Here is a 26121-nt window from a genome sequence, read left to right on the forward strand (position 1 = left end):
GCTGAAAAGATTAAAAGCTTTATTTATTTGTTGTGGATCATGAGTAATGTTCCCAGTTGAGTCTTTAATAGAAGATATAGTTGTTTTTTCCTTATTTAGTATAACTGGTTAGCAAGGAATTTTATGGATTTATTGCTATGTTGAAGGTTCTGTAGCCTTTGCAGTAAAATTGTCATAGTAATAGTCTTTTAAACTCTTATTTCATTTAATTCCAGTTTGAGTTTTCTCAGCTTGCTCAGTGTGTGGTCTTGTGGTGAAGCAGCATGGGCAGCTTCTAAAGATTTTATTTTTTCTCCCAATTCTAACACCAGTGTTTTTTTTTTCTTTTCTAATGTGTGCAGTTTGAAATTATTATCCCCCACTTTAGTGCTTTTCCTAAAGATCACACAATAATAACAGTGGGGAACCGTCAGGGCCCTCTACGCCCTCTCAGAGGGCCTAAAATTATTCTTAAAACATAAATATATATAATATAATTCATCCAATTTAATTTTATCTACTTGCAGTTTGACAATCGACATCTAAACAATTACAAAAATATAAGCAAATAAATTATTCACCCGTGTCTATTCAATCTGTGTTGGAAGGTGAGGGGTTAAGTGGAAGCCCGTGAGCCTGTGCTTAAGAAGCTATCTAGTACAGATATTATTGTTTATTGCGTGTCTAAAGCAGTACTGTCGTCTCAATTTTTTTCATTATTGCAGATAATTAGGAGAGTAAACAATTTTTTTTCCCGGGGGTAGGAGCGGGCCCAGGTTTAATGGTCACGGTTCGCTACTGAATAATAATAATATTAATAATATTTTATTTAATAAGCGCCTTTCAATACACCCAAGGACACTGCACAATAAAAGCGAACAATAGAAGGAAAATAAAAGAAAGCTAAAACAAGAGACAGACAAAAGTAATAAAAGAAGACAGAAAAAGAAAATAAAAATACAAATAAAAACAATATAGGCTCAGCCATAAGCCAACTGAAAAAAATGGGTTTTTAGATGTGCCTTGAATATAGTGATAGATGGGCAAGCACGTAACTCAAGCGGCAGACGGTTCCATAACTTCGACCCAGCCACACTAAAGGCCCTATCACCAATAGTGCGCAACTTGCTGCTAGGAACTTTGAGCAAGTGCAGCTCGGACGAGCGTAAGGTGCATACTGGAGACTATGTTTGGAGGAGACTACTGAGGTAGGATGGTGCAAAGCCATGCAGAGATTTAAACACCAGCACAATGACCTTATACTGGATACGATACTGGACAGGGAGCCAGTGAAGACATTCCAGAATAGGCGTAATATGCTCCCAGGATGTGGTATGAGTCAAAACCCTCGCAGCTGAGTTTTGCACATACTGAAGCCTGTTCAACAGCCGAGCCGGGAGTCCATGCAATACAGTATTGCAGTAGTCAATTCTAGATGTCACAAATGCATGAACAATAGCCTCAGCAGCAGTATGGGAAAGAAATGGTCGGATCTTAGCAATGTTCCTTAAATGAAAAAAGGCTGTCTTACAGATGTTCTTAATGTGTTGTTCAAAGGAGAGAGTTAAGTCTAGAATGACTCCCAGATTTCTGATCTTGGTTGATGATGTGACAGTAAATTCAGGAATAGAGACAGCACTATTGCCAATCTTCTTGAGTGTACCTGGAGAAGCAATTAATATAGCCTCTGTCTTGTTACTGTTTAGACTCAAGATGTTCTCCTTCATCCATGTCCTCACATCAGCTAGACACTTAGTCAGAACAGGAGGCGGTAGACTGACAGAAGGTTTAGTGCATATCTGCACATCATCAGCAAAACAGTGAAACTGTAGCCTATGACCCCTAATAATGTCGCCAAGAGGAAGTAAGTACGGTATAAAAAGTAGTGGACCAAGAACTAAACCCTGTTTGACACCATGTGACAAAATGCAAGACTCAGATCTAAAACCTCCAATTGAAACAAACTGTTGCCTATCTGTAAGGTAAGACTGAAACCAAGCAAGAACAGTTCCAGATATGCCAATCAGATTACAGAGCCGAGTTAGTAATATCTTATGGCAGACTTTGTCAAATGCAGCTGTAAGGTCTAATAGTAAATTTACCAATCCCTGGTCAGCTGAAAAAAAGGTCATTTACCAAAAAAATGTCATTTACCACCCTCACTAGTGCAGTTTCAGTGCTATGATTTCTTCTAAAGCCGGACTGAAACACCTCAAACAGTTTGATTCTATGTGTTCAGTTAACTGGGTAGCAACAGTCCGTTCTAGAGTTTTGGCAAGGAAAGGAAGATTGGAGATAGGCCTGTAGTTCACCAGATTTTCAGGATCGAAGCGGAACTAGACCTGTGACCAGTGAGGCGCTAATGCACTGTGTAATAAGAGGACAAATTGTGGAAAGGCAAGTTTTGACCTAGGATGTTAGCATCGGATCTAATTGGCACGTGGTGGCTCTAGAAGTCATAATTAACTGTGAGACTAAACTTTCCTGCATAGTATTGAAAGTGGACAGACAAGATAGAGAATATATTGTAGCTATTTTCTGGTTAAAGAACGCCATGAACCGACAACATAATTCAGTAGATGGAACTAAGGTAGAGCATTTTGCAGGATGCAGTAACTTACTAACAGTGGAAAAAAGAGCTCTGGGATTGCCATGGGCACCTTGAATGATATTTTTATAATAATAAGTTTTAGCTTTTTTCAATTCCTCCTTGTAGTTCGCAACAAAGTCTTTGTAAGCATGGCCATGCACAGTCAAACCAGTTCTCTTCCAAAGACGCTCAATTTGTCATCCAGAAGCTTTTAGTTTGCACAACTCTGGTGTAAACCAAGGAGCCGAATAGGTCCATAATTGCCGGAGGACTCATGTTCTTTGTATTCCTAAAAGTGAAATGGCGTGGTTTATACTTCCCCTGCTTATGACATGGTAGAATAAAATCAATAAAACTGTGATGTTCCTGGCAGATCGTTATTTTCTGAATACGTGGTTCCTTTTTGAAGTAATTAATGAAATCTTGTTCTTTAATAATGATGTAATGATGTATTTAATCTCCAGTTCCTAGTTGCTGGTGTGATTCTTTTCTGTGTCAGAGAGAGAGAGAGACGCCGGTGCATGATCACTGATAGTGATAGGATGAATCTGAGTGTTTGTGACATCCATCATAATGGATTTGCTAACTAAGAAGTTGTCTAAACGAGAATGTGAGTGGTGTACTGCTGAGAAGAAGGTATAATCCCGGAGAGTGGAGTGATGTGAACGCCACGCATCAGAGAGCCCAAAATCGTTCATATATTGTTTTAGAGTGTCTGCAGACTGCCAGGTCCTTTGATTCATTGCTGTACTGAGCTTATCGATATCTGGATAAAGTATCAGGTTGAAGACTCTTCCTATTATTAGTTTGGTGTCAGAGTGATCAGAGAGTGCGGTGAAAATATATATATGCTTGTAAGTTGTTTAGCCGATAAAACATTTTCAATCTCTTTTCCCTCAAACCAGTTCCATGTACATTTCATGTAACATACCTCAGTGTACTCATGTTAAAACTAGCTGTTTGAGTGTTGGATGTTTGAAGGTGTGTGTTGCAAAAAAATAAAAATTTGTTGAATGTGCCATATTTGTCATTTGTGATTTTCACCTCAATCAATATTTGTCCTCTGCACTTACCCATCTGTGCAGTTAACACACTCACATACAAGTGATTATTAGGGGGTTGTAGTGCACATGTACCTAGAGCAGTGGGCATAATCATGACCTCAGGCCTGGGAATCAATCCCACAACGAACCGGTCTTGTGACCAGACCATGACTGCCCATCATGACAGTCATCTGTGCTGTATGCCTGTGTTCAGTGTTGGGGAGTAACGAATTACATGTAACGACGTTACGTAATTTAACTACAAAAAAGTGTAACTGTAATTCATTACAGTTACAATGAGAAAATATGTAATTCAGTTACAGTTACTTCTGGAAAATTTTAGAATGACAATTTTAGTTACATTTTTAAAATATAAACAAAAACCTTTGCAAAATATTTAATTATATTTTTATTGCTTTGCGCCCTATATCGCCGTTTCCCGCTTGTTTCTGTGCTGGAGCAGCAAGCGCGCGGTTCAGTTTCAGCTCAAGCAGCAATAATGACAGACGCCATCAAGCACTGCACATTTAAGGAGTATTTGTTTTGTTTTCGTGTTGTCAATAAATGTGAACCATGTGCCACCATCGGCAACTATTTGTGATTATGCCAAGCCTTTGTGTAAATTTAGGAGTTTGGAGGTTTATTTCCGATCAGAAGGCAATAGGGTTGCCACCTAGGTATGACAAAAAACATACCGGCGAACATATGGCGAACGACACAGCGAGAAAAAAAGACGGATTTTAAGTGTGCAGAAACAATCTAAATAGTCGTTTGAAGTAACCTAGTGAAAACCGGGACATTTAAATGAATTTTTTTTGCCGGGACCGAATATTAAAAAGAAGACAAACCGGGACAGCCCAGGAAAACCGGGACAGCGACATGAAAACCAGGACAGTCCCGGGAAAACCGGGACAGGTGGCAACCCTAGAAGGCAACCACTATTGAGGTTGTAAACGAGCTAACAGCAAGGTATGCTGACCGTATGCTGACCATAGTTAGCTACCTGCTGGGCTAGCTACTACCATTCACTTGAATGTGTTTGTCCTTTAGCATGCTAGCTTGATTTACAGGCTAACCAAATTAGCTGTTTAAAGTCCTAAACAGGTATTCGTTGAAATCGTACATGACTATTGGAAAAACGTTTGTCGATGTCTGACATGACCTAGCCTACCCAATTGGTATCATTGGACCTAATCAAGTGCAACACGTGCAGATTGTATAGAATGCAGTATTTAGAGATACAATGCAGTTAGTTACAGCTAGTGTAAGTAAAGATGGTTAACAGATATGTGCAGAGTAGATAAATTACCTAGGGGAATGCATGTGTGTAATGTAGTTATGGCAGTACAATGCACAGGGCAAAGAAAAATATATGGTATAAATAAATGTGATAAATACAGATGGAATCATACAGATAATATACAGATTATCCTATACCACTGTAGATAGGGCTATACAGATGTGAATTGAAGAGGAACACTGTTCAGATTTTGTGTGGATGGTAAGGTATGGATAGAGGGGAAGGAAAGAATGGTCTTTGGAAGAGTTCAATAAGGTGACCGCTAGGGTTGCAACGGTATGAGATTTTCACGGTATGATAACCGTCTCAGAAAATACCGCGGTATCACGGCTATCATGGTATCACAGTTAGTTTGTATATTATTAAAAGATACACTGACCCTTAAAGTAATTACAACAAGTTTTTTTTGTTCAATTAACTATTGTAGAAACCTGGAACAATTGTATACAAAATGTCTCCTTTAAAAAAAAAACTGTACACATGTTTATATAAATACTGCAAAATTTGAGAAACCTAAATCATGGATTTCAGTACAATTATTTAAGTTTAAATAATTTAATATCTGATAAACTGAGCCTGGGTCAGTGTCTGATCAACAACTGTTGTAAATGTCCGTTTTACTGCCAAGTTGGAATATAATCAGATACTGCAGAAAGAGAGGATTTATTTCTGACATCATCACAATAGAGATTTCTATTTTAAGGCTTTCACACCGAGTCTGGTTTTAACATATGAAAAACAGGCACGTTAGTTTGAAAATGAACGCATGTAAATGAATGGCGTCTTTCACATCCAGTGAAAGCAAGGACGATAAAAAACTAGGTTTATACTTTCACTAGTGACTGTAGCACGCGACTCCGCACAGTTCTTTTGTCTTGTAATTCCAGGACGAAACATGAGAGAACGTGAAGACGTTAAGATTGGGCGTAAACAACCATTAAATAATGTGATGAAAAAGCGAATTATTTCGAGTATATGTATAAATATTTAACTTAATTAAGTTTAAGGGAAAGTGACGTACAAGGGCTTTAATTCCACCTTATAAAGATGTATGAACCCTGCAAACATGACTTTGTTCATTGCGCTGAAGTGCGGCGCGCGCAAAGTTACAAAATTGGAGAGGTGCACGACCTCGCGAATCGACAGCGCGCGAGACCCTCGCGCACGGGCGGAGCCACCGCGATTACATCATTTTCGCCGCTGATTTTAGTTTAGCTTTTTTTTGTTAAAAAATTTAAGTCTGATGCACTTTCTGCCATTCTCACCGCTGTGTGCTGAGTAGCTGAACCGGAGCGGAGTTGCGCATGTGCGGGTCAGTTTCTCCGCTGGCTTGCTTTTTACCGGTAATAAGCAAACGCACACAGTATGGTAACCGTGCATTTTAATACCGTGGTATACCGTGAAACCGGTTACCGCTGCAACCCTAGTCACCGCTGTGGGAAAGAAGTGGTTTCTGAACCTGCTTGTGTTAGTCTGCAAACTGTGAAAATGGTAGAGCCTGGGAGAGGAGCAGAAAAGAGTATGGCCCGATGATAGTAGTCTGAGAATCTTACATACCTGGTGCAGGCATCTCTTCTTGTGGACCTCCTGTGATTGCCTGTCAGCAATTCCCTCTCAGCTTAGTACTCTTTTAAGGTTCACACTGTCAGTTCTTAAAAATTAAATGTTGATCATGGGCAGAGGTGGGCAGTAACGAAGTACATTTACTTAAGTACTGTACTTAAGTACAGTTCTTGAGTATTTGTACTTTACTTAAGTTGATTTTTTTAAAAATACTTATGACTTTCACTTCACTACAGTTGAATAACAAATACAGTACTTATCACTCCACTACATTTCTGTCCAGCTCTCGTTACTCGTTACTTCCACACACAACTCTCCTCCCCTCCCCCGATAGTATTTTCACAGGTGACAGCCTATCAGCAATCAAGGATGTGTCTGTGAGGTGTAAAATCAAGTTCGGTGTCGCTAGTCGTTCTTTTCCTAAATAACAGCAACATGAGCGGAGACGGCGGTGATGGAGCATGCCAGGGTTGCCAACTTTTCAAGATCGCTTGGAGGGAGATTTGAACCTGGACTTGGTGGCGAGTGTAAATTGTTGATCGGGGGGGTGGCGAACGTTACCGGGGCGGTGAAAAATGGACACAAATTAAGTATTATATCGCGATCGCCGGTGGTTGATAGATATAGATCAGAGGTAAATAAACTAGATTTTTTTTTCGGCGTGAGATATCGGAACTGTGGCGTGAGAGCGTGTGAAAACGGTCAAATGCGTGTGTCTCACGCTCAATGCGTGAGAGCTGGCAACCCTGGCATGCTCTTTTGCACCCATGGCCGTATCTCGACAAAATGTTCCAGTTTTCTGAACGGATGAATCATTCCTATCGTTTTAAATGCATGCTTTGTTTGCCAAAAACAAACTATATCACTGCATACCAAAATTCACCGTCCCACCTGAGGAAGTATATTACGGTATGCAGCCTAAATGTTTTGTTAAGTGACTATGTAGTCAGAGGAGCTTTGCAGTAAGGCTAGTGAAATGACTTTGCCTGCTCACTCCACTGCTAGGCCTGCTAGGATCACTATAAATAATGTTAACATTATATTGGCAAGTAATTCAAACTACGGAAACATCAATAAGGGAAACCGTGTGGGTTAATCGAATCTTGTCAAATAATGTTTCCATTCTAATGTCCAGGGTACCCGCGGGTCCTTAAAAAGTCTTAAAATGTCTTAAATTTAGTTTTCCATATTCAAGGCCTAAAAATGTCTTAAAATGTCTGGAATTTTATGAGGGGAGGCATTAAATTATTATAAGTGTGTGTTGTTCAGTTGTTCTGGCGCGATGTGAACTTTGCCGAATCTAGCGCTAATGCAGAAAATAACCGCTCCAGGGTCCTAGTGCTAGATTCCTAGCGTTGGAGTATACGGCCTCAACAACGTCAACAATTTTCGTTCGCCGCCACCCCCCCCCCCCCCCCCCCCCCCCCCCCCCCCCGTCTACGATGTGGAACACACCTGCATCCCCGGTAATAGTATTATTTTTTCTTGTGAGAGGTATTAAAAAGGTCTTAAAAGTCATTGAATTTGAGATTTAACAATGTGCAGATACCCTGAATGTCAGTGTAGAATTAATGTCAATAATTCTAATGTGGCTGTGATTTCTAGTTTGAAAAGAGTTTGTTAGCATGTTGGGTGGCATGGAGTTGGTGGGCTTTAGCCATACTGCAAAAGGTTGTAGCAAGGTTAGACTACCAAGATGCCACACTGCTAATTTTACTTTGTCTTTGTTTATATTGACTGTAGCATAATGTTGTATTGTATGACTGAATACCTAACTAGCAAAGAGAGAAAACCGTCATTTTATTATTGACTTTTAATATGGTAACATAATTTGCTTAATCAGGTTAGGCTAGGCTAATCAGTGAATTGTGGTTTTAGAAAATGTTTTTGTTCCTTAAACTAAAGTGTAGGTTAAACTTTTCTGCTACCACTACCTGAATGATGTACATCATTGGAATATGCCTTATGTATTATTATCAAAGACTGTATGAATATTATGCCCAAAGAGGATTTGGTAGGATGTATAATACTTTTAAACTATAACTTTTTTACAAATGTGACGGAAGGTGTACTTTAATACTTAAGTATAGTATTTTTAAAAGCAAGTACTTCAGTACTTTCACTTAAGTAAGATTTTGAACATGCAACTTTCACTTGTATCGGAGTAGCATTTGACCAGTGGTATCTGTACTTTGACTCAAGTAATGAAATTGAGTACTTCGTCCGCCTCTGATCATGGGTCAATACTCATTTAAACCTTAAAGTAATCAAAAAGTAATCTAAAAGTAATTAGTTACATTACTTTTCAAAAGTAATCAGAAAAGTTACACTACTGCCTGTGTTGTATGTTTTGTGTGGGAATCTGCGCTGTGTGTGTGTGTGTGTGTGTGCGCCTGCATGTATTGGTCGTGTGTGTCTGTGCAGTGTTTGTGTGTGTCTGTCTCCTGTATGTTTGTGTGCACATTAGGCTTGTCACGATACTAAGAATTACAACTTTAAAAAATATTGAAATTTGATACGTACACTTCCTGCTTTCCTCCTGTACAGACGCTTTTCTGTCAGCTCTGCTTGTCCTTTCATTTATTTGAGTTATATCTACAAGTTCAAGTTATTTTTACAAGTTAAAAGGATCCATTACTCGTTACTTCACTTGGTAAGCTTTTTTACATTCATCTATAAAGGATTATTTAGCATTTTTTACATTCCGACAGTCCGACACTGCGAGTGAACTGTTTTTTGCGCCTCATCCTTGTGAGTGGTTTTTGTGCACTGTTTTATCAGCAGCTGATATTGTTTTCAGCTGTGAAATACCTGCCAGAACTTATTGGGTGTTATTTTTGCACTTTGGATTTTTAACTTGGATATTTGAGCCTTGTGCCCGGTGCTTTTGCGATTATGCCTCATGCTTCCACATCATCTATTTGCTCTGAGTGTATCAAACTGTCTCAGAGGGTTGCAGAACTTCAGGAAAGAATCCATACCTTACATTCTATAAGGGAGGAGGAAGAATATCTGGACTCGATTCTTGCCACACAAACCGCTGACAAAACCGTCCCTGTGACTGGCAAAGAAAGAGACGTTTCTCTCCATTGTCGCTGGGATGTACTGGGGGCAAAGCCTAAGCTCATCTTGGCCTCAACTCCTAATCCTGTTAACAACAACAATGATAAGGGCTGGACTCGTGTTCGGGGGAAGGAACGTAGCAGAAACCAGCACAGCAGCGGCGGCAGCAGCAATCTTCAGAACAGAACATTCTTCTCGATAACAGATATGAAGCTCTTGCCTCAACTGAAGGAGCAGAAACTGAGCAGTCTCATCACAACATACTGCCTCCCTCTCCAGGACATCAAGGACATCAAACGCACCCCAATCAGCATCAGAGATCCGACTCCAGTCTGGCTGCTAAGCTTGCAAATAACTCTGGCCATTCGCGGACCAACCACCAGGCTGCCAACTGTGTTAGCCAGCAGCATGCTAACAAGCATGCTAAGAGGGTTAGCCATCGGGATGCTAACCATGTTGGCCATCGGGGTGGTAACCATGTTGGCCATCGGGGTGGTAACCATGCTGGCCATCGGGGTGGTAACCATGCTGGCCATCGGGGTGGTAACCATGTTGGCCATCGGGGTGGTAACCATGTTGGCCATCGGGGTGGTAACCATGCTGGCCATCGGGATGCTAACCATGTTGGCCATCGGGATGCTAACCATGCTAGCCATCGGGATGCTAACCATGTTAGCCGCCGAGGCATTAACGGTGAAAGGAGACGAGGAACACCGCCACAGCCTAAAACGCTGCTAATTGGGGACTCAGTTATCAGAGATGTATGGAGCAACAGTATTAAGGCCTTTTGCTTTCCTCGTGTTACTGTCTGTGAAGTGATACCCATGATTCCACACATATTGCATGATCATCCAGCTACGGAAAGACTGATTGTACATGTCGGCTCTAGCGATGTTTACAAACAACAGTCTGAGATTCTGAAACAGGATTTTAACCATCTGCTCGACATTCTGGAGTTTTCCCGGTGTGAAGTGTTCATTTCTGGACCGATACCAACTGCACGTCGAGGCAGTGGTCACTTTACCAGACTGCTGGCTCTAAACAGCTGGCTCACTACAGCCTGTGCACATCGGAAGGTAAACTTCATTGACAATTTCAACATTTTTTGGAGGCGTCCTGAGCTTTTTAAACCTGATCAGCTTCACCCTAACAGGGCTGGGACTCAAATGCTTGTGGACAATCTAATGTATGGAATCACTCACATGCGGAATCCGCACCCAACCGCCAGCAGTAACGTCATTAATGTCAGTCAAAGGAGCCCACCATCTCCTGTCAGAGAATCTGTCCACAGTCTCAGAGGTAAACTCCAGGAGATTGAAGAGGTTCTGCAACACTACAGTCTGCTGTCTTGCAGAAACTCACCCACTTCTCCTGCACACTCAGTGAATTCTCAGGTCTGACACACTGGAACCCATGCTCCTAGTCAGTGCTACATTCCAGTTATTTTAAATAGCCGGTGGCATGGCTCTCAGAATCGAAATAAAAATGTAATCAGAAGAAAACATAAGGGTACAAAACATTGTAACAAACAAAATTTGATCCCAGTGAAATGCACAAGTGATGTAAGCGATGCTGATCAAACACATCAAGTCTTCAAAGTCTCCTTACTAAATGTCCGCTCACTCACAAACAAGTCTTTTATAATAGCTAAATTAATTGAAGATTACTGTCTGGACTTTCTTTTTCTAACAGAGACTTGGCTTGATAGCAATGGAGCAATAGTGCTAAATGAAGCTTCACCTCCCGACTTTAACTATTTTAATGTCTCCAGGGTAAATAAGAGAGGTGGTGGTGTTGCATGTTTTTACCATAAAGCATTCCGATGTAAGCAGATCTCATTAGGGGAACATCCTACGTTTGAATATCTGGCAGTACAACTCAACAGTACTTATTCAGTTCTTTTGATTGTTATCTATCATCCTCCCAGACTACATGCAGATTTTCTTGAAGATTTTGAAGAAATGCTTTCAAGGATTTTAATTGATTTTGATTATGTTTTAATTGCTGGGGATTTTAATATTCACAGGGATATATCCACAAATCCAATCACTTCAGAATTCATGAGGATGCTTAACTCTTTTGATCTCATACAGCATGTATCAGGCCCAACTCATAAGCATGGCCACATTTTAGATTTGGTCATTTCTAAACGTATAGAGGTTAATAATACTGAAATTACTGATGTTGCAATCTCTGACCATTTTGGTGTATTTTTCAACATGTCATTATCTACTAGAACACTCAGTGAAAAGCGCACAATAACCAAGCGTTATCTCAGTGCTGGCAGTGCCGTGGCCTTCACAGACATGATACAGTCCCTCCCTCCCCTCTCAGAAAATGGGAATGAGCTAGTTGAAACATTCACACACAGAGTTAGGAACTGTATTGATGCTGTGGCACCAAAGGTAACTAAAATAATCTCTGGTAAAATTAAGATGCCCTGGAGAAACACTCCATCTATTGTAAAATTTAGGCAAGATTGTAGGCAGGCTGAGAGACGTTGGCGAAAGTCAAAATTGCAAGTACATTTTGATATTTATAAAACAACATTGCAGAATTACAACAGTGAAGTGAAATCAGCAAGGAAAAACTATTTCTCTACCTTAATAAATTCATCCAATAATAACTCAGCTGTCTTGTTCAGAAGCATAGATCAGCTAGTAAACCCCACCTCCTGTGGCTTCCCTGAGACTGTTTCAGTTGAAAAATGTGAGGAGTTTGCTATATTTTTTAGGGACAAGATTACTAGTATAAGGCAGAACATAGCAACAAGCACTAATAGACCATCAACCCTTATATCAGTTACTCAGCCTAACTTTAATATGGCTTATTTCCAAGAAGTTGACATGGTAACACTACTTGATGTGATTTCATCACTAAAATCCTCTACTTGTGAACTGGACCCTTTACCAACAAGCTTTTTCAAGCAGGTTCTGAGCTCATTAGCAAATGAAGTTCTAACGATTGTTAATCAGTCTCTGCAATTGGGTGAATTCCCTAAAATTTTTAAAACTGCAATGGTTAAACCACTATTAAAGAACAGAAATCTTGATCCCACAATTCTTAATAATTATCGACCTATATCTAACCTTTCCTTTCTTAGCAAAATCATTGAAAAAGTAGTGTCAATCCAGTTGAATGACTATGTCAAAGTAAATCAAATAAATGACACTTTTCAATCTGGTTTCAGAGCTCTCCACAGCACTGAAACAGCCCTAGTTAAGGTAGTAAATGACTTGAGATTGAATAAGGATGCAGGCAAACTCTCAGTCCTTTTTCTGCTAGATTTAAGCGCCGCTTTTGACACCGTTGATCATGAAATACTTCTTGATCGACTACAGAGCTGGGTAGGCCTTAGTGGCTTAGTCTTAGACTGGTTTAGATCGTACCTAACTGGGCGTGATTACTATGTAGCATTAGGTACCTCTTCCTCCACACGTCAAAAAATAACTTGTGGTGTCCCCCAAGGATCAATTCTTGGGCCGTTACTATTCAACCTATATATGCTTCCATTACCACACATCATTAATAAACATGGTATTAGTTATCATCAATATGCAGATGACACTCAACTTTATATTTCGCTAGAACCTAAAGCCCTAAAATCAATTTGCTCACTGTTTGACTGCATAGATGATATACAGACATGGATGTCTGACAATTTTCTGCAGTTAAATAAACAGAAGACAGAGGTTCTTGTTCTTGGCAGTGATTCACAAAGGAATGATGTCCAGACTTATTTAAATCAAATGAATCTGAAAGCCAGACAATGTGTTAAGAACCTGGGCGTCACCTTTGATAATGAGCTCAGCTTCAAATCACACATCATGACTACATGCAAGACAGCTTACTTTCATCTTCGAAACATTGCTAAGGTCCGAGATATGCTCTCTCCTGCTGACAGTGAAAAACTTGTCCATGCATTTATCACATCAAGGCTAGATTATTGTAACGCTGTTCTATCTGCTCTTCCAAAGAGCTCTATTTCGCACCTACAGCGAGTTCAGAACGCGGCTGCAAGGGTTCTGACCCGCAGGAGAAAGAGAGCTCATATTACACCTGCACTCCACTCACTGCACTGGTTACCTGTCAGCTTTAGAATAGATTTTAAGGTTCTAGTCATGGTTTTTAAATGTCTTCATGGTCTTGCCCCTCTTTACCTAAGTGAAATGATGGTTAGATATGTTCCAGTCAGGTCTCTCAGGTCTTCAAACAGTAATCTACTGGTGATTCCTAAAAGCCGATTAAAGATTGGCGAGGGTGCTTTTAGCCACTATGGCCCAAAGCTTTGGAATTCTCTTCCTGAAGAGCTCAGAGGCATTTCATCCCTGCATAGTTTTAAGAGCAGTCTCAAAACATTCCTGTTTAGATCCGCTTTTAGTTAAAACTATTAAGATAGAGTTTCTTATCTTATTTACTTTACTTTTTATTATCTTACTTCACTTTTTACTTTTTATGTTATTTTAATATTTTTATCTTTAATTTCTTTTAACATTTTCTTCTGTCTTTTTGTCTTTGTCTTATCTCCTTTTAATGTTTCTTTTATTTATACTGTAAAGCACTTTGAGTTACATGTATGTATGAAAGGTGCTATACAAATAAAGATTATTATTATTATTATTATTACCAAAGTCAGATACTGTGCTCATTTCCGTTTTAAAGCCTTTTTATTTTTTTTATAAACAAACAAATGAATATTGTATTTTGTTTCATAAATGTCAGATAAATAAAAGTTGTAGTCCCTACCACATTAAAACAGAAAAATAAACTGCACGTTAATATAAATTAACATAAATAATAGTAGTGCACTCTGGAATTCACATTTAGAAGTCAAAAAAGGCTAGTGCAAAAAGTGTATTTTAAGTATACTTTAAACAACTTATAAGTAACTGTAACTTCAGTATTAGAGTAGATGATTGATCCGTTGTAGTACAATCACTCTTTTTTTCTCCCTGTATGCTGTCGCATTTACGGCTCTTAAACCAAGAATATAACAAACATTTGCTAGGATACCATAATCGGACACATAATCTTGTATGCTGTAGTAATACTAGAAATGGGAATAATCACCAACCTCTTGGAATTCTTTGTGCAAATCTGCGTGCCGGTCCTTCAGGTGTTTGGCCAGATTCGTTGTGTTAATCTAGGTTTATACTTTCGCGAGTGACCATAGCGCGCAAGTCCGCAGACCCTGCACGAACTGCTTGTCTGAAACGATATGTGGTAATATAAAGAAACACCCCTCAAAAACAGGGGAAGGAAAATTTATCTGACGAATTTTAATGTTGCTTTGTGTTGCAGGTTTGAAAAGTGCTGGAATTTAGGCTGAAGTACTTGAAAATGCTTGAAATTGTAACTACTTTGTTTCACAACAAATATCTGTCTGACTGAACAGTTCTCTTGTATTACGTTAACAAATACGAGCCTCTTGTAATTCCAGGACGAAACATGAGAGAACGTGAAGACGTTAAGATTGGGCATTTTGAAAATAAACCACCATTAAATAATGTGATAAAAAAGCGAATTATTTCAAATCATTTCGAGTATATGTATAAATATTTAACTTAATTAAGTTTAACGTGCTGAGAAATATTGAAATGGACCTTGAAAGTGACGTACAATTGCTTGAATTCCACCTTGTAAAGGTGTATGAACCCTGCAAACATGACTGTTCATTGCGCTGAGGCGCGGCGCGCAGTTATAAAATTCGAGAGGTGCACGACCTCGTGATTCGACAGCGTGCAAGGCCACCGCGATTACATCATTTTCGCCACGCGGACCCTGCTTCAAGGGTTGCAAGGTCCTACAAAAATATCCCGCACAAAGTCAGTGTAAAACCTGCCCTTCATTCATTCATTTATTATTAATGACCACACAACAAGTTGGTGGAATTTGCTTCCGGTACAGCATAACATACTCGCATCTCTGTGTCAAAAAAAAAAAAATGCATTATTAGCATGATGGAGAAGATTTTGCGTTTAGAGGAGCGCATCCAAGCTTTAGAAAGTCCTAGAGAGTTGGCAGCACCTAGCATAGCAGACCCGGTTGGCACAGCCGTAGCTAGCGAGCGCCCTGCTCAGGTATTAGAGCCCTCGCAGAGGGGCGAATGGGTGACGTTTCGGCTGCATAGCCGTAGGGCTGAGCACCGTTCGACTCAGGTTCCCATGTCAAACAGGTTTGCCCCACTCAGTAATACTCAGACTGAGCGACCTGTTAAAAGATCTCTGGTTATAGGAGACTCACTGCTCCGACACGTGAATGTAGAGACACCAGCGGCCATAGTCAAATGTATCCCGGAGGCTAGAGCGCCTGACATCAGGGTTAAGTTAAAGGTGCTGTCTAGACGTAAATTTTCCAAGATAGTTATAGTTATACTTGCAATAAGGCCCCTGAATACACAAAACTTCAAACAGATACTATCTGAAGTGCTGCATTTAGGACACATCTAAAAAGTTCACTATATGTTTTCAATTAGAAATGTATTGGTGAAATGAGTGTGACAGCTATACATGCATTGAGTGTAGAATAATAATAATAATCATAAAATGTAAAAGAAAAATGGAACATGAAATTAATTAAGTGAAAGGGAATGAATATATATATATATTCAAATAAGCAAAGTATGGACTTATATGTTAATAGTACTAAAAAAAGCAGATTTATATGAATCTAAAGGTATACTTATGGACATGGGCTGAATGCACACAAAATTCCAACAAAATGCCTGTAGGGTTATATGATGGTTGTACGAGTTCTCAAATTCTTTAGACCAAAAGTTATGAGTGATACATACTGGAAGGCTCAAAAATCTCTGTATAACAAACTTTGCATAGGTGTGGCCTGTATATAGCACAGACAACACAGGGGGTTACCTAAGAGATCAAAATAAATATTAATATAATAATATGAAAATTATATATTTATATATATATATTAAAAAAAGCTCAGGTAACTTCAGCATCATCCATGCTGATCACATTTATGCTTTTTTACTTTCATTACTATTTCAATGCTATCAGTGTATAAGAGCATAAATTTAATAAATTTATTATCATTTACATAAAAGTAGCAAATGTCATTAGCTTTACCTTTAATCACTGAAGCTTATTTTATCTTCAACTTAACATACTTTTATTCTCATTTCAAATCTAATGTAAAGTACATAAGTCAGCTAATTGACAGATTTCTCCAAGCCTGTGTATAAATTATTTTATGATTAAATTTCATATTTCTTCAGGTCCTCTTATAAAGAATGTGCAAAGCCCATCACTGTCAAACCTTGTAAACTGTCCAACACAAATACCTCAGTCCCTTCATTCACTAACATCAAACCGCAGTCTACAGGTGAATAGAGACAACACCTTCCATCAGTTTGTCATTTAAATCAACATATTTTAGTTTACAAATACATGTGCATGGTAGCCAGGGTGTGGAGTAGTAAGAATAGTCCATAGAGCACCACCAAGGTCAAAACCTTGAGTACAGAAAGCACATGAGGTTTGAGAGCGCTTACATAGGTAATCTGACTTTCACTCACCCTACGACCACGATGATAAAGTCCAGCAGATTCCAGCCATTCCTCAGGTAGGCATTGGGGTGACACAGCAGCCCATAGGCAATCACCTTCAGAAAAGCTTCCACTGTAAAGATGATGAGGAACAGATACTCTACTCGCTCCTGCAGAGAGAGAGCAAACACAGATATCATTTTAGGATAACATTTGAATTCCCAATGTTCAATGTTACACATTAGACTAGGAACTCAGTTTAGTTTAGCCTTTACTTGCATAACATTTTAAGACAGGGATTTGTGGTGGTTGGTGAAATTATAACGGACTCAGAGAATGCAAAGCCAAACAACACAGACTGAGGGTGTGTTCACAGCCATTCATGTATGCAAACAAGTTCATAGACAGTAGTGCAGGCATGAAAATCTGTCACCTTTCGGCGAAATTCGCCGTTTTGAAGTTGAAAAGGGTGACCTACGTGAATCGTGTAGATCCGATGAGTTTTTTGTTTGGGGGGGGGGGGGGGGGGGTCGGGAGATTATATGTACATATTTTAATTATCATATTGACTTAAAGCAAACAGAGCACTTCCGAAATTGGCAATTTCAATGACAGTGGCCAGCAGTTTCCGCCCAGAACCTTCATAGAGGCCAAATAGCGTTTCAATCATACAAACGTTCTTCATTCATGTTATTCATTTACTGCTAAGCGGGACGAGAAGCAGGACCTAGTGCTACACCGGGGACAAGGCAGAAGAGCGAACATTTACCACTACATTTACCAGATCGTACATTTTTAATTGGGTGGATTTAATTGGGTTATTAATGGTTTCAATCGTTTTCATATTTTGCGGTAAAACAAAGTTACTGCCGTTTGCTACAGCGTTGAACACTGTCAGATCTAACCACAAGCTCTTGTGATAAATAGGTAGATAGATGGGCCTATTAAGTTCGCGTCAACCTCGTGTAGTTAACGGTGACATAAAATAAGAAACAAGATTTTTTTTTCTAGTGTGTCTGTAGTTGTAACTGGTGAATTCAGGGACGTGTGAGGATCACATTCGCACCAGGGCTGAAAAGGTTGAAGATGAAGTTGTAAACGCTTGTCGTTTGAGTCTACCCTGTGCTTTAGCCCAGGTTAGAAAATAAAAACACGTGAACCTGGTATTTTTACACTCATTTTCGCCGCTGATGTATTTATTGGTTCATTAAGACGTAATGGTTTTGACTGAGCCATCCGGAATGGCGAGAGCGGCTTCTTGCGTTTACGGATTGCGTTTACATTGAATCCATTGACATGACAGTCAAAAAAAATTTTTTTAATGGATTTTACTATATTTTACGGAGCCCGTAAGGTGACATCAAGTTAAAAATTAAATAAATAACGCGTGGCCACGACTTATTAACGCGTGGGAACGAGATACTAACGTCGCCTTTCACACGCGGCAACAAAGTATATTTTTTCACAGCAAAGCAAGCAGATCCCAGGGATGTTCGCGAACTGACTGCCCAAGGAAGGTAAACCTGGCTTTATATAAAGTAATACTTAATTATCTTGTTTGCACGCGTTAGTAAGTCGTTCGCATGCGTTAGTAAGTCGTGGCCACGCGTTTTTATTTTTTTTACATGAAGTCACCTTACGAGCAATATTTGGCATCACCTGTCGCTGTATCCCCGTACAGCAGCAACCACCTCCCCCCCCCCCCCCCCCCCCCCCCCCCCCGGTCTTGTCACCTTTTTAACCCCTGACCCATTTTCATGCCTAGTAGTGCTATAAGTCCAATTACACTGTTTGTTATGTCACAAAGTACAGTGCAGAAAATCCTGAACAGAGAGAATACATAACTTTAAATGTTAAAAGTATTGAAATTTAAAAGTATTTGAACACCCTGCAATGTTGCAAGTTCTCCCACTTAGAAATCATGGAGGGATCTGAAATTTTCATCTTAGGTGCATGTCTACTGTGAGAGACATAATGTAAAAAATATATCCTGGAAATCGCAATGTATAATTTTGTAATAATTTATTTGTGTCTTACTGTTGTATTTTTGTCTAGATTCTTCATCTGGAGTTTGAAGTATTGTGTTATTTGATTCTAGGCTTAGAGTTATTGCATGTAATATTTGGTTTCCATGTTAATGTTCTTATTTTTGCTTTTGTGTCTATTCTTGGATTGCAGTTCAGAGTATGGTGTGTTGACTAATTGTGTTCTCATTGACTTGGAGTACTTTGTACGTAGCGTTTAGTGCTTAGGACAGGAGTGTCCAAACTTTTTGCAGTGAGGGCCAGATTTGGTGAGGTGAACATGTGTGGGTTCGACCTTCTGGTCACAAGACCAGTTCCCTACCACCAGACCATGACTTCCCCTAAAAGAATGTTTGTGCCTGTGACCATTCGCATATAAGTGCAAATGTGATGACCACTACACTACAGAAACCTAACCAAGTTAACCAGGTGTTAACTGATACTCTAAGAACCTGTTGAGAATGCGGCATATTTTATCTGATTTCATTCAAATATTTGTCAATTTCATATGCTTTCATAAAAATGTTTCAATGCATTTTCAATTGTGTCCTTCTGGATCGTGTCAACCTCTAGGGGCGCATATGGGAGTGCTTACCCTAGGCGTCTGGCTGGTTTGTTTGGTGTATTTCTATATTTTAAGGTCAATTTGTAATATTAATAAGGTTCATATCTGGTCATTATGTTGGGGACTGTAGCGGTCAAGTGCGGAGCTGTGTTATTCGTTCTGATGCTCTGATGGGGGGGGGGGGTTCGGAATCGGCTTAAAAGGAGGGGTAACCACTTTCCTCTTCCAACAATCACTTTATCCAATGTGCATTCACTTCAAAATAAAATGACTGAACTCTCGACACTTGTGAAATATGATCGGGATTTCAGCAAAGCGAATCTGATTTGTTTTTTCCGGAGACCTGGCTTACGGACAAAATAAATGATAGGCCTATTGATTTGGATGGATACTCACTTGTTCGGTATGACAGAGATGCCAGACGAACGGCAAAACATATTGACGGTGGACTGTGTATGTTTATTAGTACAAACTGGGCAACTAATGTCACGGTACGTGAAACTGACTGCTGTGCTCACTACGAGATTCTGACTGTTTTTTTCAGACCATATTACCTTCCTCGTGAATTTAGTAAAATAACAGTCATTCTGATATACGTACCTGGCCCAGACTATGCTCTAGCAGCTGAGCGCATTGCTGAAAGTTATAATAAAGCGCAGCGTAATTCCGCTGATGATCCAGTCTTTTTGCTGGGCGATTTTAACAGATGTATTATTTCAACCCACCTGCCAAACCTGGAGCAATACGTGTCCTGTCCAACAAGAATGAATAAGATTTTAGATCGGTGCTTTGGAAATGTGGAGGGTGCCTATGTGTCTAGGTGCAGTCCACCATTACGCATGTCTGATCACAATGTCATTCATCTAATGCCGAAGTATCGCCAGAACTTAAAAATGGAAAAGACAGTTGTTAAGAACATCCAGGCCTGGACAATGTACTCAGTTGAGGAGCTGAAAGGCTGTTTTGAGGCTACTGACTGGGATTTATTCCTGAGTGATCAGGTTTCGGATAATAATCCAGAGGTGATAAATGACACTGTTACCAGTTATGTAAACTTCTGTGTCGACTCTGTCATAAAAACAAAAAGTGTTAGAGTATACCCAAATAATAAGCCATGGATTAGTAAAGCTATTAAGCATCATTTAAACGAGAAGAAAATAGCTTTTTTGAAGGGAGATAAGCAAAAAGTGAGAGGGATGGAGAAGGAATTTAGGAACATGATCAAAAAAGCAAAAAGGGATTATAAAGATAAAGTGGAAGAGAAACTGAGGAATGGCAATGCGAAAGATGCCTGGACAGGATTAGATATAATGATGGGAAGGAAACGTAGTTTAGCCCCACAGTGTGAAGACCCTATTCAGCTTTCGAATGACCTAAATATGTTCTACTCTAGATTTGATAAGCATGATTTTAGTAAAGATGGTGATTCTGTTTGTGAGGGACTGACCCCTGTCCCTGTGACATTTAATGATGAAGACGTTGTTTCGATCTTCCAAAAAGTCAACCCTCATAAAACTAGTGGGCCAGATGGACTCAAGGGAAGGGTCTTGAAGGAATGTGCCATCCAACTGGGACCTGTTTTTTCTCAATTGTTCCAGATATTTTTTAATACTAGTTTTGTCCCTCAGGCGTGGAAAATGGCAACAATTATTCCAGTACCAAAAACCAGTCGTATAAAATCATTAAATGACTATAGACCCATTGCACTTACATCGGTAAATGCATGGAGCGTCTAGTTTGCAAGGAGCTAATATCACAAACAGCTAAGCTCATGGACCCCATGCAATTTGCCTATCAAGCTGGTAGAGGAGTGGAAGATGCCACCCTGGTTCTTTTAGATAAGGTACTTGGTCATTTAGACAAGCCTAACACATATGTTCGGGTGCTCTTTATGGATTTCAAATCGGCTTTTAATACAGTCCAGCCCCATATTCTTTTACAACGTTTATCTGACCTGAAGGTTAGCAGTAGCATTGTTCGGTGGATCAGTTTCTGAGGAGGAGGCCCCAGCGTGTGTGTGTGGGTACCAGCTTTTCTAACTGCCTTGTCCTGAACACTGGTGTCCCACAGGGGTGTTTTATCGCCCTTCCTTTTCTTAATATATACAAACGAGATTAAATACAATAGCAAAAATATCTTCCTTATAAAATATGCTGACGATATGGCCCTGGTTGCCTGCTTGGAGGACCCTATAAGTTCCTCCTACACTCAGTCCATCAAACAATTAGCCACCTGGTTTGACACCAGCTTTCTTGATCTTAATGTTAATAAGACCAAAGAGCTGTGCTTTGGAGGAAGGATGGCAGGCACAGGGTCTGTCTTCAAACCAGTTATTATGAAAGGGGAAGAAGTGGAACAAGTAGAGCACTTTAAATACCTTGGGACATACATTGACAATAGACTTAGTTTTCAGATTAATGCGGATAACCTCTATAAAAAGGCGAGGCAGAGACTCTCTCTTCTTAGGAAGTTGAGATGTTTTAATACCAGTAAACACACTCTGATCATGGTTTATAGGTCACTTGTTGAAAGTGTTCTGAGTTTTAACATTGTGTCTTCGTATGGAAACCTATCAGTGAAGTACAGGAATAAGCTGGTCCAGGTGGTTAAACAGGCCAGTAAAATCATTGGAGACAAACTGTTGTCATTAGAGAACTTATACAGTTGATCTTTATCAAACAGGGCAACTCGGGTCTACAATGATCATACCCATCCCCTTAACTCATCATTTCAGGAGACTTAAGGTTCCATTAGCTAAGAAGAATGGGTACAAAAAATAATTTGTTCCTTCTGCTGTAAATATTTTGAACAATTGAATTATACATAAAGCTCGTACATAGTTGGAATTGTATTTACATAAATATTTTTGTGTGTACTTGTGTAACTGTATGTATTTGTCTGCCACACTGCCAAAGATAAATTTTCCATTTTATGCAAATTTAATGGACAATAAAGTTTTATCTATCTATCTATCTATCTATTTTAAGTATATTTAGTATTTCTTGCCAAAGTCAAGTTCAGTTTTGGTCTCCATTCATATTTAGGGTGTGTGTGTGTGTGTGTGTGTGTGTGTGAGAGAGAATTGAGAATGAGAATTTGTCATCTAAATACGTGGCTGGGGAGACCACTCTTGATACAACCCCTTTTCAACAGAAAGATGGGCAAACTGTAATGAGAGAGTTGTGCACAGAGTCCTTGAGTAGGCCTTGTGATTAGTACATGGCAGTCAGGTGTGACTGTCAATACTCGGGCGATGGCGCCCTCTGGCGGTCACAGGTGTGATTGACATTCCTGACACAAACATGGAAGAAAAAAGAAACACTGTGCTTTTAATTTTTAATTACACAATGTTTCCAAAGAGACTGGACATTTTGGACATGGGTTCTTCAGCAGGTATGCAAGCAAAGTTCTTCAGGAAGATGTTAAATTATAACATATCATCTGGGTTATAAAGTTTCAAGAATGTAGATGAGTTGTAGATGATCCTGCTCAAGCTAGGCTAAATGTACATTTATTACCACTAAAAACAACTAGCACAAAATGATAAACTGGGCCCACATCAAAGTTATGTTTGAAGGCTCTAATCAAATACATTTTTATTTTTTACAGAAAAATACAATATTTACCCATCTTGTACAATATTTAAGTACTGGTATATTATTAATGCAGTCAGTGTGCTTCCTGTTTCTCTAGAAACTGTACTTCACTACAATTTTAAATATCTCTGTGTATCTTACTAGAGATCAGTGCAGTTTCTCACCTGGAATCTTCTTTGGACACACACGCCCGTGCACACACATTCAGCGGCCACTTTATTCCTATTCCTATACTCCTAACTGCTTTAACTAATCAGCCAATCACATGGCAGCAATTCAGTGCATGTAAGAATCGTCAAGACAACCTGCTTAAGGTCAAACCAAGCAACAGAATGGGAAAGAAAGGTGATTTAGAGGTGTTGGGTTGTCTTATTTCAGAAACTGCTGATCTATTCACAAACATTTGTTACACAACTCTAGAGTTTACAGAGAAAAAAATATATGTCTGGCCATTTATATATATATACACACAGTTAGTTGTGGTTCTCTGTCTAAAATACCTTTTTGATGCCAGAGGAGAATGGCCAGACAGTGTCAAGCTGACAGAAGGGTAAAAGTAGCTCAAGTAACATTTACAATCAAGGTACACAAAAAAGCATTCCTTAGTGCACACCACATCAAACCTTGAAAGTGGATGAGATACAGCAGAAACAGGCTATAAAAAATCTGATAAGTCTTGATTTCTGCTTCAAAATTTGAATGCTAGGTTCAGCATGTGGACAACATGTTAAACAACATGACAGCATGGATCCATCATATCTTGTATCAACTGTTTGGGCTGCTGGTGGTGTTATAACAGTGTGGAGGATATTTTCTTGGCACACCTTAATAGCAAATGAGCATCATTTAAATACCACATCCTACCTGAGTATTGTTCGCTACCATGTCCATCCCTTTATATACCACAGTGAACCCATTTTCTGATGGCTACATCAAGTGGGATAATTTGCCATTTTACAAAATTTAATTCAAACTGGTTTCTTGAACATTACTGAGTTAAATTTACTCCAATAGCCTCCACAGTCAAGCTCTCAATCCAATAGAGCACCATTGGGATGTGGTGGAGCGGGAGATTTGCAGCAGACAGCAGCTGTGTGATACTACCAAGTCAATACGGACCAAAACATCTAAGGAATTTTCCCAGCAACTTGCTGAAGAATTAAGGCTGCTTTGAAAGCAAAAAGGGTTGCTTGGTAGTAGCAAGATATAGTCAATATGGTGGCCAATAGTGTGTGTAGTGTGTGTAGGTATATGCATGTATATCCAATCAAATCAAAATTTATTTATATAGCGTTTTTTACAACAGTTGTTGTCACAAAGCAGCTTTACAAGTGTCTGAGTCCAAGCCCCCAGTGAGCAAGCCAAGGGCGACAGTGGCAAGGAAAAACTCCCTAAGAACATGAGGAAGAAACCTTGAGAGGAACCAAGACTCAGGGGGGAAACCCATCCTCCTCCGGCTGACGCCGGTCACCATTACAACAATTAGTGAGATACATAAACAAAGAAAAGATGGGAAGGATAAATAATTCTCATCTTTGTGTGTTTTTATTTACTTTTGTTCTCTAATATATATGTTATAGACAGGGTTGCAATTACTTACTTTCTGAGGTGTATTCAAACATACAATCTGCGCCCCCCGCACTCCACCCCCCACCCCCCACCAACTCGGCAAATAATTTTCTCAGGGTTGGCAATTTTTGAAGATCGCTTGGAGTGAGATTTGAACCTGGAGGAGGTGGCGGAGGAGTGTAAATTGTTGACCGGGGGGTGGCAAACGTAAGATGGACACAAATTAAGTATTATATCTCATCGATTTGGCTCCCCCTCTAGTGCAGCGCCCATTTGCGTTGCATACGCTGCATACCCCCTTTTTGCGCCACTGGTTATAGATATGTAAAAGAGAGAGAGAGAGAGAAAATTGTAGTGAACAAACGTTTCCAGAGAACAAGGGCATTTCTGACAGAGGTCCTTTATGTTAGTAATCATTGCCTACTCACAGTCCTCTTTATCCTTCAGGCTTGGGTCTTCAACCAGAAGCCTGGGAGCTTGAGGGTCCTGCCCAGTATCTAGCTGAACCCAGGACTGCTATCTGATATTGCTCCTGGGATCACATTTTAGAGATCACAGCCCCTAGTTCCTGATCACTATGGGAACCATTGTTGACTTCACTTCTTTTCTATACCTTCAGATATTTTCTAACTCTTCATCCTTTAACCTGGTTATTCACCACCACCTAAGTAAGTTTTTAATTTGCCATATTGTCAATTGTGATTTTCACCCCAATCAAAATGAGTTCTCTGTATTTACCCACCTGTGCCGTGACAACAGACACACACTCACTAGTGATCAATAGGAGTGTTCAATAGAGGCAAGGCTAATGGACTGCGTTAGGCAAGTTCTTAGTATGATTTCGTCCACCTTCGGAGTTTCTTTAATCACACTCTCAGCACAGCACATCAGTTCCACAGTAATCACAATGCTCACAGGTTTATCTAGCAGGCGAGCAGTAAAGATAGTGAAGTGTGCAACGTATGGTCTGCAGCAAATAGCAGATGACATGCATTAATTTTACCGTACAACAGTTAACAGTAATAAACATACATGGTGGTTTTTTACACGTGCCTAATATTCAAACTAATTCAGTATTGTCCTTAGACGTTACAAGAATTAACTACAAATGATAAACCGGACAATATCACAGAAATCAGCAGTAACTTCATGCTAATTAACTAGCAGGCTAAACTTGTAAGTTCGCGGCAGCTGAATTTCAACATTACTCCAGTCCATTATCAACCCTTAACAAATCTAGTTAAATAACAATAGTTCCAGGACCGTAACAAATACTACTCACATTTTGTCATGAACGCATACAAACACACAAATACACACAC

The 26121-nt window shown here is 39.6% G+C and overlaps 1 protein-coding gene across 17 annotated transcripts in view; it reads right to left on the reverse strand.

Annotated features, from left to right (window-relative positions):
• cacna1c (calcium channel, voltage-dependent, L type, alpha 1C subunit) overlaps nucleotides 1-26121 on the reverse strand; it is a 427514-nt gene that overhangs the window by 184535 nt on the left and 216858 nt on the right. For all 17 annotated transcript variants that reach the window (XM_077006511.1, XM_077006509.1, XM_077006517.1 and 14 more), the window contains exon 4: nucleotides 17076-17215. In XM_077006511.1, the coding sequence (XP_076862626.1) occupies nucleotides 17076-17215 (140 nt within the window). The remainder of the gene's footprint in view (nucleotides 1-17075; nucleotides 17216-26121) is intronic.

This window comes from Brachyhypopomus gauderio, chromosome 5 (assembly GCF_052324685.1).
Source record: "Brachyhypopomus gauderio isolate BG-103 chromosome 5, BGAUD_0.2, whole genome shotgun sequence".
NCBI classification, from domain to species: Eukaryota; Metazoa; Chordata; class Actinopteri; order Gymnotiformes; family Hypopomidae; genus Brachyhypopomus; species Brachyhypopomus gauderio.